The sequence below is a fragment of the Rhinolophus sinicus genome, linkage group LG14 (genome assembly GCF_036562045.2).
Source record: "Rhinolophus sinicus isolate RSC01 linkage group LG14, ASM3656204v1, whole genome shotgun sequence".
NCBI lineage: Eukaryota > Metazoa > Chordata > Mammalia > Chiroptera > Rhinolophidae > Rhinolophus > Rhinolophus sinicus.
Window position 1 is genome coordinate 29,195,680 of NC_133763.1, and position 13,974 is coordinate 29,209,653.

The window sequence follows — 13,974 nt, forward strand, 5'->3', positions numbered from 1 at the left end:
TAATTTGCTTGGAGTATCATTTCCCACGCCTTCACTTTGAGCCTCTGTTTGTCCTTGCAGCTGAGATGTGTCTCCTGAAGGCAGCATACGGTTGAGTTTTGTTTTTTAATCCAACCTGCTACTCTGTGCCTTTTTATTGATGAGTTCAGTCCATTTGCATTTAGTGTGATTATTGATATGTGAGGATTTCCTGTAGCCTTTTTCTCTTTTGTTTTCTGGTAGTTCTGTTTCCATTGCTTCTTTTCCCGCGTGTTTCTTTTGTAATTTGAGTTTGGTGTTATTCTTTGATTATTTCCTGTGTTTCCTCTTTTTCAATGTTATGTATCTTAGTTCTAAATATATATATATATATAATATCTTTATATATATCTTTATATATATATATATATATATATATTTGTGGTTATCATTAAGCTTATGTAAAAGAAAGTTTCATATTTACAGCAATCCTTTTTTCTTCTAATTGCATCTTATCTCCATTTTCCTGTGCAACTGAAGTCCTCTACCTCTCCCCTTTTATGTTTTGTTCTCAGTAATTATCTCTTCTTATTCTGTGAGATCATCTCCAACTTGCAGTAGCTGTTGTCTTCTCTTTTAAACAATGTGTTTACCTCCTTTAACTTTCATGTTATATTTAAGTGTTTAATACCCTATTGTGGCCAAGGCTTGCAATTTCCAGCTTGTCTGTCTGTTAGTCATCTTACTCTTAATTTGTATCCCTTTATCTTTTTGTTTTAGGTAGAAGAACACCCCTCAAACTTTCCTATAATGCAGGCATTGTGATGGTAAATTCCATCAGCTTTTGTATCTATGGAAAAGTCTTATTTCTTCTTCATATCTAAAGGATAACTTTACTCAATAAGTTCTTCTTGGCTGGTGATTTCTCTTTCAATAATTTATTTGATTCCACTCTCTCCTAGCTTGTACAGTTTCTCCTGTGTAATCTGATGATAATCTAATGGGATTTTATTTGTAGGTTACTATCATCTTTTCCCTGGCTGCCTTTGGAAATGTTTCTTTGTCATTAATTTTTGATAGTATTAATATAATGTGGTTTGGAGAAAGCCTTTTTGGACTGAGATAATTAGGGATTCTGTTAGCTTCTTGGATTCGAGTATCCAGTTCTTTTCATAGATTTGGGAAGTTCTTGTTGATTGTTTGAATAACGTCTTTGTTCCCTTCTCCCTCTCTTCTCCTTCTGGTGTAGCCATTATTCTTATATTGCTCTTTCTGATGGAGTCAGATGATTCTCGTAGAGTTTTTCATTTATTTTACTCTCATATTTCTCTCATATTTGAGTTGTTTTTAGATTTCTGTCTTCAATATTACTAATTCTTCCTCCATCTGGTCTGTTCTATTTCCTAAACTTGCTAGTTCATTCTTCATATCTTTTATTGAGTTCTTCAGCTCCAGAATTTCTGTTTGGTTCTTTTTTTATAGCTTCAACCTCTTTGGTAAACTACTCCATTGATTTTATTTCTGAGTCTGTTGAATTGCCCATCTGAGTTTTCTTGTATCTCGTTGAGTTTCTTCAGAACTGCAATCCTGAATTGTCTGTCATTTAAACCACACATTAGCATGTCTTTAAGTTATTTTCTGGAGACATCTCTTTTTCTTTCTGAATTCCCTTGTTATCTTGGTTATTTATTCTGCTTGATGGATTATTTCTATGCCTGTGCATTTGTGGAAATGAAAGCTGCTTTTGTACAGAATTTGTTTATAAGTAGAAGTCTTTCTTGGGTTTTCCAGTAGGTGGCACTAAAGTGCAAGTTTTCATTTTCTCTTATAATGTTGGGGCTTTGGAATCTCTATGGGGTGGTGTGGCCTGTGCTGTGTCTCCTGGGCTGTGGAAAGTATGTGGTGTTCCCTCCATGACTGAATTCCTGTTTCAGGGCACCACTCCTGTGGACTTGACGGGCTATGAATCACCCGTGTACTCCTGGTGCTGCCCACTTGTAGCTAGAAGTGGCTGCAGGGCTGCTCCAAGTTGATCCAGCTGCTTCCACTATGCTGCAGCTGCAATAGATGGAGGATGGGTGGGCCAAGGTTGGGGGTGGGTAGCAAGTTTGAGTGTGTGAAGTACTGTTCTTCCTCGTGGGTTTAGCTGCAATGAGTTCAGACTACTTAGGTTGGAAAGTTTCTTTTTTCCCCCACCCATTTTCAGTCTGCCAAGAGAGGATCTTGCTGCAAGGTGGGCCACAGCAGGATGGGATGGGCAGATTCCCTGTTTGTAGAATCCTTTGTTTGATGCTGGTGGGCTTTGGAGCATTGTGATTTTTTGCATTGTTTCCCTGCCCCTGACTCTAGGTCCAACGTCAGTGTTTGCCAGCCACCCAGACCTGATTGCTGTTTCTGTCTCTATGGTCTGGTCTACCCAGTGAGGGCTGCACCCTAGCCCTTCACTACTATCATGTCCACTGGGGCTTTGGTGAGTGCTGGGTTGCGTGTGGCTTCTGTCTGTGTCCTTTTCCCTCCCCATCCAGTCTCTATTGTTTACTCAGATACTCTTACCTTCAGATGTCTCGCGTGATGTCTCAAATGTGTTTGTGTTGAGCAGGAAATCTGTTGTTGAATTATAGCTGTCCAACTTGTAATTTCAAGGGGAGAGACTTGGATATCTTCTCATTCCTTCATGCTACTGATGTCCTTGACTACCTCTTTAATTTTGAAATACTCTTTTATTACCTTTAGAAATTTTTAGAAATTATCATCTTGTATTTCTCTACTCATGCCTTCTCTTGTGCCAGTTTTTTTTTTTTTTTTTTTTTTTTTTTTTACTTATCAGATGTTCACATTTCTCAAGAATCATTCCATTGGCTTCCTTTTCTTCTCCTAGCCTTTTTGTTCTTGTTCTTCTTCTTCCTGTCAGTCTTATCTAGTCACATGGCTTCCACTATCATGTTTGTAGTCTTCCTCCAAATCCCTTCCACTATCATTGAAGTAAATGATGTTGAATCTGCCGGCAGTTTCTGGGTGTGGGCCAGGATCGTGTCTTGTGAGACCAAAGAAGGGAAACATGGACCCAGCAGAGGCAAGAGTTTTAAAAAGAGTCAGAGCTCCCAAGCGGGAGGGAGTCCAGAAAAGGGGTGCCCAGTGACTGAGTCAAAAGCTCTTTCCTTTATATGTATATATGCATTTCTCTACCCATGCCTTCTCTTATGCCTTTTTTTGTTTTTAAGTTATCAGATGTTCACATTTCTCAAGAATCATTCCATTGGCTTCTTTCTCTTCTCCTAGCCTTTTTGTTCCTGTTCTTCTTCCTGTCAGTCTTATCTAGTCACATGGCTTCCACTATCATGTTTATAGTCTTCCTCTAACTCCCTTTTGCTAGCACTGACTACTCCCCTAACCTCCAGTCCCCCATTCGTAACTGTCTAAAAATGTCACCCCATTCTGTTATTACTTTCATCTGAACACATTCAACCTTGAGATCAGTATGAAAATTTTATGCAATATTATATGCACATATATGCATATTTATGTGTGTGTGTATATATATACATATACATACGTATATATATGTATATATACATATATATATACATACACACACACACACACACACACACACATATATATGCATGTATATGTCCTTAGTTCTCTGGCTTCCTCTTCAGTATAGTGAATGCATACGATGTCTGACAATTAAGTTTGTGAACTTGTTGCAATGATGTTGCTAACCTTTTTTTGATATCAGAGGGATTATTCATTATGAATTTATACCAACTGGACAAACAGTTAACCAAATTTACTATTTGGAAGTGCTGAAAAGGCAGCATGAAAAGGTTAGATAACCTGAACTTTTCACCAACAATTCATGGCTCTTGCATCATGAGAATGCACCAGCTCACATGGCACTGTCTGTGAGGGAGTTTTTAGCCAGTAAACAAATAAGTATTGGAACACTCTCCCTACTCACCTGACTGGCCCCAATGACTTCTTTCTTTACCTGAAGATAAAGAAAATATTGAAAGGAAGACATTTTGATGACATTCAGGACATCAAGCATAACATGACAACATCTGTGAAGGCCATTCCAGGAAAAGAGTTCCAAAATTGCTTTGACGCATGGACTAGGTACTGGCATAGGTGTATAGCTTCCCAAGGGAAGTACTTTGAAGGTGACAGTAGTGCTATTCAGCAGTGAGATATGTAGCACGTTTTCTAGGATGAGTTCATGAATTGAATTGTCCGACTTCTTACATACAAAGAATGAAATAGGCTTTTCTTTCTTTTAAATCTTAGTTTTGAATACAGAAAATACTTTTAACGTAAGCCATCTGATTATAAAATATCTTCAAAAGTTAAATTACAGCAAATATTTTTTTATGCTCAAATGATTCAAAGTAGTTGTGAACACTTATCTGAAATAAGGCTCAGATGAGCTACAAAGAAGTGAATTGACACATGGCTTCTGATAAGCTGTGTCTGTACAATGGACTTTCTTATTCTTGTGAGTTTCATTAGTATATTTTGTTTATTTTTTAGACTAAAAAGCCTCACATATTTGAGTATAAATCATAACCAGCTAGCCAGCATTCCTAGAGAACTTTGTTTCCTTGAGAATCTTTCTGAACTTCAGCTTAACTATAATCAGCTCATTTGCATACCTGAAGAGATTAAGTTCTTGAAGATGCTCCAGAAGCTTCTTCTGGTTAGGAACAACATTGACGTTTTGCCAGAGGTAAGAAAAACCTGGAAACAATTTTTGTTGTTGTTGGAGAAGAACTTATTACAACACGATTGGGAGGGGTTATCAAATAAATTTGAGCGTCTGAGTGCAAACCATTATTTGCTTTCTCTCTGATTAGATGTAGTGAGTTCCCAATTTCCCATGACAAAGAAGGGTTATAACTTGGATTATTTCACATAACTAGGGTTGCCAGATTTGGTAAATAACAATACAGGATGCTCACTTAAGTTTGAATTTCAGGGAAGCAATGAATATTTTTTTAGTATATGTATGACATATGGGACATACTTATACTAAAACAAATTCATTGTTTGAAATTTAAATTTAAGTGAGCTTCCTATATGTTATCTGGCAACCCTATATACAGCACAAAATATAGTACATTTTAGTTTTGGTATATGTGCTAGATATCTTCCATTTTTTCCTTCATATCTACTACCCATCCTTTTCCAACCTATTCTGCACCTGGGAGACTCACCTGTATCGGTATCAGTGAGCTCCTTTGTCTTCCGGCTTCCTCTTGGATATGGCCAATGAGAGGCACTAGCAGGAGGTGAAAGGACAGGAGGAGAATGAATATCAGATGGTATTCCCCCCAATGCTCTTCCTGGTGGGGTGCTATGAGTTTCCCGCATGCCTTTCTGGAAGGCCATAGAGAATGTCAGGTGGTCCTCATATGGACCATTACAACCTCCCCTTGGCTTTTCAGGCTTATGGTGGTAAAGAACTTCCTGCTGTTGCTAGGTTTTGGGAACTTTGTGGGTTTAGGGAACTATCTTTCATGGTTTAGGTTTCCCTAAACCCTGTCCAACTTTTATAAATACTGACTTTATTAAATTCTCCTCAAATTTCTCAGTTTGTGAGTACTCTTTCTTGCCAGGAACCTGTCAATGGGTTTACATTCTTTCCTTATGCAAATTAGAATTAATTTGATTGGAGGGAATGCATGTCATACAGTAAATTGAGAGATAAAAAAGCAGATCAATTCCTGCTGTTTAATTTTTCTCTTAAGGGGATATTCCCTTTAAAAATTCTGTGCATACTGTAATGTGATGTGGGAAAATATACCAAGGTGTAGGCTGTAAATAAGTATATTGCAAAATTTTGTTGTTCAGGTCTTTAAGAATCCTACTGTCTATGAACAAGTAAGAAAATATTTTTAAATTACACAATAAATCTATTAAAAGTATAACTCCTTTATTTGTGGGAAAAGCTTTAACAGAAGCAATATGATCATCATCATGAAGCATTATATTATATAGTGTTCATAACAAATCTATGATGTAGCTATTATTATACCCATTTTAGAATAAGGAACAGAAAGATTATATGACTTGAACACAATTTGCAAAGGTCAGAGAAGGTGCTCAAATCTATTTCTGTCTAACTTAAATGTCTATTGCAGATCATAATTTTATAAAACCCAAGGAGTTTAGATGTAAAAAAATTTAAAAGCTATTAAATTCTATCCTGAATTATCATGTAAAGAATGCCTATGATCATTATGTTCTTGTACATTTAATATGATTCAGTTGATCACTGTTATTTTTGTTCTGCATTATAAAAGATAAGGCATTATAGGAAATACTCATTTGTTTTGATAATGAACAAATTATAAATCATTTTCTAGTACATTATAAATTGTGTGTATGTCTGCACATGTATATGAATGTGTATGTCCATCCAGTCACATTGGCATGTAAATAGAGATACTAGGATATTTCTTTTAAGGAAAGGGTACTGTTAACACAGTGCTAAGCCAAAGGGAGATGATAAATAAATGACAGTGAAACTGTCGATAGAGACAACTTTCTAAGATTACATCTGTTTTCTGTTTTAAAAGATTCTATTTTAATGATAGTAATGTCTACTGAGTACTCATTATGTATTAGGCCCTTTAGTAAGCACTTAGTAACTTATTTAATCCATTCAACAATCACATTGAAGTGTAGGGGCTTCCATTAGCAATACAAATGGAGAAATTTACAAATGGAGAAATTGAAGAACCAAAAGGTTAAGAAATTTACCCGTAGTTACATAGTAAGTGTCAGAGGTGAGATTTGAACCTGCAAATGGTCTAACTATTCGCCACCATGTTATGTTGCCCTGGAGTGGTCAGAGGAAATGGAGAACTCAAAGAATCTGGTACATCCTTGGAGAGGATGTACTGATGAATGTATCAGGCAATTAGGAAAGATGGTCAACACCATCAAGCTAAACTTAGAAGAAGTATTTATGATTCTACGTATTACGTATTAGGTTTTTAAAAATCTCTCTCTTTCTTTTGTTTTCTCACACAGGGATTTTGTGATCTTATAAATCTAAGAATCCTAGATATAGCTGGAAATATTATTCAGATATTTCCACCAGGAGTAAGTAAAGTCAACTTTTATGACATTGAAAAATAATTTTGCAGTGAGGTTATCAAAATGGTGGAGTGAGATGAGCCTCTAGAAATCTCCCCTGGAATTTACAACAAATTGAACAACTATAACTCCACAAAGGACTCCCTGGACTCCCAGACAGGCAAGACAAAGAGGCTTACAACTGAATTCATCTAAAGGTGGGCAAATTGCATGAGAAGGGGAAGAGGGAAGGGAGAAGTGGAGACGGGGCCGCGTGGGCGCAGGACGCAGACCTAGCTCAGTACTCTGAGCTCACTGCATCCTGGAACTACTGCAGCTGCAGGAGAGGGAAGAGCTCGGACTGCTAGGGCTCCATTGATGGCCCACAGGGCTGAGGGGACAGCACATAACATGACTGAACCCAATGCTCACGGCAGAGACCTCAGAACAAAGACTGATGGAAGAAGGCTGAAAACGGTGGTTTAAGCCCTCACTACTGCAGGGAATGGAAGCCTTAGGCACTGATACTAGCTGTCCCTTCCCTACCCTCCCAGAGCTCGCCCCACCCCCACCTGCTAGTGTGGAACAGTAGCAGTGTCAGATCAAAAGAACAGAATATCTGCAGTTCTGAGAACTGTGGTCCACAGACAACAGATTCGCAACCCGGCAACTAGTACTGGCAAATGGGAAAGAACTGTGCAAGAAGGACTGGCTATGGTGGTGGTCAATGCCATTGCTCTGGGCCACCTGTCACAACTCACCCTGCCCCTGTCCCCACCTATCTGGTGGATCCCTGCAGGAGTAAACAGAACTGCTGACACACACGGGCTGTGAATCTAGTGCAGGAAGAGCTTTCCAACTTCAAAAGCTCTCCGCATCCCCACAAGGACATGGCATCCTATGACCCAGGCAAACTGTTAACAGAGGAGAAACCCATCTTCCAGGGAATACCCCACGGTGTGAGAAGCTGGAATAGTGCAGAGAAAACATAACACTACAGTGTGAGAGAGAAAAAAAGATTGCGGTCAGAGAGAAAATAAAACATTCTACCAATATGTACTGGATAACAAAAGAAAGACCTCTTCCTATCAACCTGTTGCAGAACCCACACCTGTAGATATCCAGGAAGAGAAACAATAAGTCATTAATTGCCATGAATAACCAAGGCAACAAGACAGCTCAGAAAGAAAGTGAAAAGTCTCCAGAAAATGAACTTAAAGATATGGAAATATGTGACTTAAATGACAGAGAATTAGAGATTGCACTTCTGAAAAACTCAACGAGATGCAGGAAAACACAGAAAGGCAGTTTATTTTTTTATTTATTTTTATTTTTATTTATTTTTAATTTTTTAATTGTCGGAGCCTGCCGACGAGACGAACGGTTCCTGAAGTGGGGAGTGAGGATTGAGAAAAAAATAGACAAGAGACAAAGATGGGATCGGGAGGGTGAGCAGTTCTAATTAGACTGCAGCGCCTGCTTTATTTTCCAGCTTTCTTTTATACACACAGAAACAAGAAGGTTACATAGAGCAGCTGAGGCAGGGAGTACAGATTTATTATGTTTTTACAAAGTTTTGCCCTGACTGTCTTTATCTCTTTGGTAATTCCTCATCCCCAGTACAGCTGGCGTCTGTTCTTATCTTATCGGAGATCTCCTTAGCGATCCTCCCAAACTCTGCTTGAAGTTACATTTTCTTAACCCTTAATGCTCCAGCTCCCATTTAATGCAAACAAAGATTTATTTATATGAACAATGAGAATTAGGACACTAGATAAGAAGCAAAGCAATCTTCTGTCAAATGGAGAAGATCAAATTTTTAAGTAACTGACTTTGGGACATACAACAATGGGAAGACTTGCTGTGTTGCCTTCAGATGTTAAGTCTGTTTACCTGACACTTCAGCAGGCTTTTTAAATGTGTCTTCCTCCTGCTCTTGCTTTTCTACTTTCCTATGATATAAAAGCTGGTGTTCCAGATAGCCTATGTTCCTCTTCTGTTTATCTAGGTACTTTCCCATGAAACGTAAGTGATCAGTTTCACTGTTTGCAGAAGCCAAGGTCTTCAGGTCTTGCAGGAGCTTGGTTAACTTGTTCTCCAACTCCAGAGCAGACATTAGGGCTTGTACGTCAGTTCCCCAGTTATCTAGATCCGGCCTCTGAATGACTGGAAGGCAGATTTTACCCTCATGTCTTCTTAGGAATCTTAAGAACTGCTTTGCGTGTTCCCTCTTCACTTTGGCTTGGTCTTCGAAGAATGCAGCAAGAAAAGGTGCGCCCGTGTCTACATTGTAATAACAGGCCATAGATAAGTAAGCATCACTGACGTGAAGCTGAAAAGATGCCACTTGATTAATAGCAACCCTACAGTCTTCAGAGATGACACTCTGGAGCTGGGCTGCTGTTGTCACACAGCATCCTAACCATTTGTCCCTACCATCATTTCCTTAGGGATAGAGGGTTGCGGGGTTGTCCCTCTTAGGGGTTGAGTTTATAGGTTTCCTCTCTTGGTCCCAGTATGCTGGGTCTGCAGTCAAAGACGAGTAGGTTTCCTCAAGGGAGGGACGACTTAAGCCAGACGGGACCCCGAAGACCCCTATGAGTTAGCCTCTGAAACTAGGAGGGATGCCCCTCTTCCAATGTTTTCTGGAAGCTGCTGACGCATGCTGCAAATGCCCAGCACCCTATTGTGCTAAGGAACGTTAATTGAGCGAAACTACCTCGCTCCCGCTTAGCTCATGGGATAATTGCCTTGAGAGACCTGCTCCCCCAGGGGTTGTACACACCGCACCTTGGTCATGCGGGGACAGCATGCACAGGTTGCTTTGGGACAATATGATTGGGTATTGGGAATATGCAAATTGTATTAGTGGTGTAAGAGTTTTACAGACCCTGCCCAGAATCATGTGATGCCTATTGTAAAAAAGCAATAAATACCCACAACGACCCGATTCGGGGCTCCAGTCTCTTGAGGCTGTGAGTCCCTTGGTCCTCTGTGGTTTCTCTGCATTCTGAGTCTCTGGTCTCTTTATTTCTATAATAGACTTTAGCCCTTGCCGCCTCCCTCGCTTTCCCCACTGCTTGTGTTGTTCAGGTCGCTACATTCGGCTGCCATCTCAGCTTTAGAGAAAACCAGGCATAAGAAGTGCTCAGAAAGGCAGTTTAATGAACTCAGAAACACAATCAAAGAACACATGAACATTTTACCTAAGAGATTGGAATTTTAAAAAGAACCAAATAGAATTTCTGGAGATGAAGAACTCAATAGAAGAAATTAAGAATGAACTAGGCAGCATTGGTAGTAGAGTTGACCAGATGGAGGAAAGAATCAGTGACATCAAAGACACAAACCTGGAAATGACAAAGATGGAAGAAGAAAGAGACATGAGACTTCAAAGAAATGAAAGAACTCTACAAGAACTTTCTGACTCCATCAGAAAGAGCAATATAAGAATAATGGGTATACCAGAAGGAGAAGAAAGAGAGAAGGGAACAGAAAGTATATTCAAACAAATAGTCGATGACAACTTCCCAAACTTGTGGAAAGAACTGGATCCTCGAATCCAAGAAGCAAATAGAACACCTAATTACCTCAATCCCAACAGGCCTTCTCCAAGGCACATTGTATTGAAACTGTCAAAAATCAACAACAAAGAAAGAATCCTCAAGGTGGCCAGGGAAAAGAAGATGGTAACCTACAAAGGAAAGACCATTAGATAATCATCAGCGTTTTCAACAGAAACTCTACAAGCTAGGATGGAGAGGAACCAAATATTCAAACTATTGAAAGAGAGAAATTATGAGCCAAGAATAATATACCCAGCAAAGACATCCTTTAGATATGAAGGAGGAATAAAGACCTTTCCAGACATACAGAAGCTGAGGGAATTTTTTTGGGGGAATTTTCTAATACACGACCTGCACTACAAGAAATACTAAAGGAAGCTATTCGACCACCATCAGTAGGGACAATTTGTGGCACCCAAAACATAAAAAGGGGGACAGTAAAGGCCTGAACCGGAATATGGGAATGGAGAAAGTATGCATGCTGAAGAAAATGGAATGCTCTAAATATCAAACTTTCTTTTACATAAACTTAATGGTAACCACTCAAAAAAAATCCAGAACTAAAAGATATACTGTAATAAAAGAAGAAACAGAGGGAAACATCATAGAATACCGCCACACAGAAATAATAGACAACAACAAAAAGGCAAAGAAACAATGGAGAAACAGCCTTATCAGAAAACTAAAGATAGAATGATAGGAAATCCTCACATATCAATAAGCACCCTAAATGTAAATGGACTGAACTCACCAATAAAAGGCACAGAATAGCAGATTGGATCCAGAAACTAAACCCAACCACATGCTGTCTCCAAGAGACACATCTCAGCTACAAGGACAAGCATAGACTCAATGTGAAAGGGTGGAAATTGACACTCCAAGCAATTGGTATCCATGAAAATCAGGGGTAGCCATATTGGTATCAGATGAAATAGACTTCAGGGTTAAAAGGTAACAAGAGACAAAGATGGAAATTTCATAATGGTAAAAGAGACTATACAACAAGAAGACATAACAGTCATCAATATTTACGCCCCCAATCAGGGAGCACCGAAATACACCAAGCAACTACTAACAGAACTGAAGGGAGGAATTGATCAAAACACAATTATAGTAAAGGACCCAAATACATCATTGACAGCTATGGATAGATCATCCAAACAGAAAATAAATAATGAAATAGCAGCCCTAAATGACACAATAGATGAAATGGACATAATTGACATATATAGAATACTACATCCTAAAACGTCAGACTACACATTTTTTTCTAGTGTACATGGAACATTCTCAAGGACAGACCATATATTGGGACATAACACGACGCTCAGCAAATTTAAGAAGATTGAAATCATACCAAGCATATTCTCTGATCACAAGGCTTTGAAATTGGATATCAACTGCAAAAAGAAAGCAGGAAAAACCCCAAATACGTGGAGATTAAACAACACACTTTTAAAGAACGACCAGTCAGAGAAGAAATAAGACGAGAGATCAAAAGATACAAATGAGAATGAAAATACATCCGACCAAAATTTTTGGGATGCAGCGAAAGCAGTTTTAAGAGGAAAATTTATATCATTACAGGATTATCTCAAGAAACAAGAAAAATCCCAAATGAATAACCTCATGGTACTCCTTAAAGAACTAGAGAAAGAAGAACAAGTGAGACCCAAGGTCAGCAGAGAAAGGAAATAATAAAAATCAGAGCAAAACTAAATGAAATGGAGAACAAAAAGACAATAGACAAAATTAATGTGACAAAGAGCTGGTTCTTTGAAAAGATTAACAAAATTGACAAACCCTTGGCTAGCCTCACTAAGATAAAACGAGAGAAGACACTAATAAACAAAATCAGAAATGAAAAAGGGGAATTTATAACGGATGCCACAGAAATGCAAAGGATCATCCAAGAATACTATGAAGGTCTATATGCCACCAAGTTCAATAATCTAGAAGAAATGGACAAGTTCTTACAAACATATAGACTTCCTAGGCTGAACCATGAAGTAGTGGAAAATCTAAATAGACCGATCACCAGTAAGGAAATTGAATCAGTCATCTAAAACCTTCCCAAAAACAAAAGTCCTGGCCAGATTGCTTCACTAGTGAAATGTATCAAACCTTCAAAGAGGATCTAATACAAGTCCTGCTCAAACTCTTCAAAAATATTGAAGAAGAGACAGTACTCCCTAACTCATTTTATGAGGCCAACATCACCCTGATACCAAAACCTGGTATGGATAACACAAGGAAAGAAAACTAGAGAGCAATATATCTGATGAATACAGATGCAAAATCCTAAACAACCAAGCAAATTGAATGCAACAATGCATTAAAAGATTGTTCATCACAACCAAGTGGGTTTCATCCCAGGGGCACAAGGATGGTTCAACATACGCAAATCCATCAATGTGATACATCACATAAACAAAATAAAGGACAAAAATCGTATGTTTTTAACAATTGATGCAGACAAAGCGTTTGACAAGATGCAACATCCATTTATTTTTAAAACACTTAAAAGGAAGGAAAATACCTTAACATAATAAAGGCCGTATATGACACACCCTCAGCTAATCTCATAATTAATGGTGAAAAACTGAAGCGCTTGGCTCTCCATTCAGAACACGACAAGGCTTTCCCCTATCACCTCTGCTTTTCAACATAGTGTTGGAAGTCCTCACCAGAGCAGTCTGGCAAGAGAAAGAAATAAAAGGCATCCAAATTGGGAATGAAGAAGTTAAATTGTCACTCTTTGCAGACGATATGATGCTATATATAGAAAACCCTGAAGACTCCACCAAAAAGCTATTAGAAACAATCAACGAATACACTAAAGATGCCGGCTACAAATTCAATGTGCAAAAGTCCATTGCCTTCCTATATGCTAACAATGAAATTTCAGAAAAAGAAATTAAAAAAATTCCTTTTACAATTGCAGCAAAAAGAACACAGTACGTAAGAATAAACTAACCAAGACTGTCAAAGACCTATATACTGAAAACTATAAGACACTTTTAAAAGAAATTGAAGAAGACACAAAGAAATGGAAAGACATTCCATGCTCATGGATTGGAAGAATCAACATCGTTAAAATGGCCCTATTACCCAAAGCAATATACAGATTTAATGTAATCCCCATCAAAATCCCAATGGCATTTTTAAAGAAATAGAACAGAAAAATCATCAGATTTGTCTGGAACCACAGAAGACCCCAAATAGCCAAAGCAATCTTCAGAAAAAAGAACAATAATGGAGGTATCACACTCCCTGACTTTACCTTGTACTACAGGGCAACAATAATCAAAACAGCACGGTATTGGCAAAAAAACAGACACATAGACCAATGGAATAGAAATGAGAATGC

The 13,974-nt window shown here is 38.3% G+C and overlaps 2 protein-coding genes across 4 annotated transcripts in view; one reads left to right on the forward strand and one right to left on the reverse strand.

Annotated features, from left to right (window-relative positions):
* LRRC69 (leucine rich repeat containing 69) overlaps positions 1 to 13,974 on the forward strand; it is a 123,090-nt gene that overhangs the window by 49,043 nt on the left and 60,073 nt on the right. For all 3 annotated transcript variants that reach the window (XM_074319070.1, XM_074319069.1, XM_074319068.1), the window contains exons 4-5: positions 4,489 to 4,684; positions 6,994 to 7,065. In XM_074319070.1, the coding sequence (XP_074175171.1) occupies positions 4,489 to 4,684; positions 6,994 to 7,065 (268 nt within the window). The remainder of the gene's footprint in view (positions 1 to 4,488; positions 4,685 to 6,993; positions 7,066 to 13,974) is intronic.
* Positions 8,918 to 9,837, reverse strand: LOC141568645 (ferritin, heavy subunit-like). The gene is made up of 2 exons (XM_074319090.1): positions 9,789 to 9,837; positions 8,918 to 9,483 (listed from the first exon to the last, which is right to left on the reverse strand). Exons 1-2 carry the CDS (start codon positions 9,835 to 9,837, stop codon positions 8,918 to 8,920), a joined length of 615 nt encoding a protein of 204 aa, XP_074175191.1.

What these genes read in the sequence shown, in the direction of transcription:
- LOC141568645 (XM_074319090.1), bottom strand. Translation starts at nt 9,837, where the DNA reads ATGACCAAGGTGCGGTGTGTACAACCCCTGGGGGAGCAGGTCTCTCAA. An exon ending in GGGGGAGCAGGTCTCTCAAG is followed by an intron (nt 9,484 to 9,788) that starts GCAATTATCCCA and finishes TCTATCCCTAAG; the next exon opens with GAAATGATGGTAGGGACAAA.